Source organism: Aplysia californica, unplaced genomic scaffold (genome assembly GCF_000002075.1).
Source record: "Aplysia californica isolate F4 #8 unplaced genomic scaffold, AplCal3.0 scaffold00164, whole genome shotgun sequence".
Classification (NCBI taxonomy): domain Eukaryota; kingdom Metazoa; phylum Mollusca; class Gastropoda; order Aplysiida; family Aplysiidae; genus Aplysia; species Aplysia californica.
The window spans coordinates 834,103-836,936 of record NW_004797434.1 but is presented as its reverse complement, the minus strand read 5'-3'; the positions used below and the strand labels follow the sequence as shown (position 1 = coordinate 836,936).

The window sequence follows — 2,834 nt, the reverse complement described above, 5'->3', positions numbered from 1 at the left end:
CATTGGAGTCAATAAATACATTATACATGTACATGCGAAAAGAATTATATATATATATATCTGAACTTACAAAATGTAAACATTGTTTTGGTCGTAATCTTAATTTCACTTTTATCACAGTTGATTTAGTACAATTACGTACTTCTTGTGAGAGTATCAGACCTTCACAAACTGAAACGTTGCCACGATTATGAACAACGATAGACCGACATGATCAAACCACCGATGCAGATGACGCTAGAGTCTGCATACAGTTAAGATTGGAATAAACCTTAACCGTCATCAGCGTGACTTCGAGAATTTTTTTTCTTCAAATCTCCAGAGAGAAGATATGCGTCTATAGGAAAAGCAAGAGGATAAGCTGCGGGCATCTTAGAACTCAGCATGGAATCTTAATGCTTAGATTGCTTGCAAAAACGAAAGGCGTAAGTTTGTTTGGGGCCCTATATCTTGGTGGTTTTGTTCAAGAACCCAGGATTCCACGTTTTGAGAAATAAGCAGCCTTTTGAGTTTCATGATTGTATAGTAATATCATTCATATGTCTGCCGTATATTTTGTCCTCGTCTCATCCGATGACCGAAACGCACAAAGAAAGAACTTGTTATCATATTATGTTATACTTTCCTTTCTAAAGAAAGGACGCCCAGCTTAAGAATAAAATCAGAAACTCTGAGTGGTGCCCATGCGGAACTGGCAGCCAAACAAAAATTCATATATCGTACTCCAAGCCGGCCCAATGCATGCAAAGGTGAGAAAGTACTGGCCCAGTCCTGCTCAAGGACTCTGAAGACTACAAGAGCCCGGAGTACCTCCTACAGCGAATATAACCTCTGCACTAGAGACTGTGATGTCCATTTATCAAAAATGAACTTGAATAAGAAAAAGAAAGGACGTCATAATAATGAATCGGGTGTTTTGGGGTTTGTTTGTTGCTTTATAATAATAATATTTTCCACTAAAACAGAAATTTAGCACTTACACCTTTCTTAAAATGTACCTGGGATATGTGCGTGTTATTAAATACTCATAAAGTACATGTATATGATTGTAGCCGTTACATCTAAGATAGAATTAATACGTAAGTATTATGACAAAGTTCATGATATCTCTACTTGGTCTGTTTCCAAGCTCTGAGGAATTCTTCTGCGTTGATCTTGCCGTCGTCATTGGTGTCCACTGCGTCCAGTACCTGGTCAGCGAGGCTGGGGTCCTCCCCCGCCCCTTCCAGGATGGTGCGCACCTCCTCCAGACCGATGTAGCCAGAGTTGTCCGAGTCAAAGTCCTGGAAAGTGGCGCGGAGCTGACTCTCTCTGAAAGGAGCCAGAAACTCGGTACTATTTAAATTATATTGTGGTAGGCCCAATAGATTGTTGTAAGAAACACAGCATGATAATATATACATTTAGATAGATAGATAGATAAAGATAGATGGATTGACGGGTAGATAAATAGATACAGATAGATAGATAAAATGTATTCTCATTGAATACGAGCATTCTTTCTGTTCATTCGCAACACTTGATAACGCTTCGTTTTTAGGGCGCGTTAAGAAATAAGCACAACGTCGTATTCACACAGATCTTTCACTTATGTAAATTGTAATCTTTATCTGGAACCCGAAAAGACAGGCCACAACACGCATACTATGAAATCTAAATGTGCAAATTGTTGTTTCTGATTCGCGTATGACGTGTCAAAATGTACCATAACATAACATTGCATTTGATTTGCTGCTGGTCGCACAGATGTGTCAAATTAAATGTGTCTTTAAAGAGCTAATGGAAACAAGCCGTTTACAAGCTGCTCTTTCTGAAAGATATTCTTTAATCCAAATAGAGCATTAGATCTGCAATAGTTCTGTTGGGTTGGCAGTGACATAACATTGTTTATCAAAGAAGGGTTTGGGTTTAGATAACATTATTCATCAAAGAAGAGTTTGGGTTTAGTTGTTTCTGCATGTTACAAACAGTGTTGCTATAAAGACCTTACAAACCGGCGTTTGTGGTGTAGGGTAAAGCGCTCTGCTTTCGTACGCCGGAGACCGGAGTTCGCTTCCCGAATAGAAAGAAACATAATTTTATAGAGTATTTCAGTCTTTCTGCTCGGATGTTGTATCCTTCTCAGCCTGGGTTGGCCCCGACAGGCAGGGGCGGAAGCCTGTCTCTTAAACCCTCTAAATCGCGTCGATGGGGGCGTAAAAACTCCTTTGTTTAATAAAAAAAAAAAAAGACCGGACAAACCTGTTTCGAATGTTACCTGCACTGAATCTCCAACGAGTTCTTGGATGTGTTTTCAGTTATACTCGTATTATATTAAAACGGCTCGCAGCTGTGGGTAATTGGAGGGCGCCAATGGTAGGCCTTACTTCTTTTCTTTCCCTCAGTTATTTCTGCCTGCCTGCCTGTCTGTCTTTCTGTATGTCTGTCTGTCTATCTGTCTGTCCATCCGTCTGTTGTCTTTCTGTCTGTCTGTCTGTCTGTCTATCTGTCTGTCCATCCGTCTGTCTGTCTTTCTGTCTGGTTGTCTGTCTGTCTTGCATTTTCCTGCATTAAATGACCGTTATTTCGCGTGCTTCTCTTTACTCTAACAATAGCAGACACTTACTTTAGTTACTAAAATCGGAATTTCAAAATTGCTCGACATTCAAGAAACTTACGTGACGTCAGCTGGGTCTCTCTTGTTCAACGCTGACCAGTACTCGTCGAAGGTTAACTTATCATCGTCATTTTTATCAATCTGGTCAAACCAGTCCTGAAGCAAAGATCAAGTTGACATGAAAAGAAAGTCACTGTAACTGTAGATTAGCTCTGGAATATGATTTGGGGGGGGGGGT

The 2,834-nt window shown here is 40.1% G+C and overlaps 1 protein-coding gene across 1 annotated transcript; it reads right to left on the bottom strand.

Moving 5' to 3' along the window:
* Positions 1 to 300: 300 nt before the first annotated feature.
* On the bottom strand, positions 301 to 2,752 carry LOC106011701 (calmodulin, striated muscle; the record flags this gene model as incomplete). Its single annotated transcript, XM_013082228.2, is given in 2 exon segments — positions 301 to 1,311; positions 2,658 to 2,752. Coding segments are annotated over 2 exon segments (297 nt in total), but the record flags the coding sequence as incomplete, so codon positions are not given.
* Positions 2,753 to 2,834: the final 82 nt, after the last annotated feature.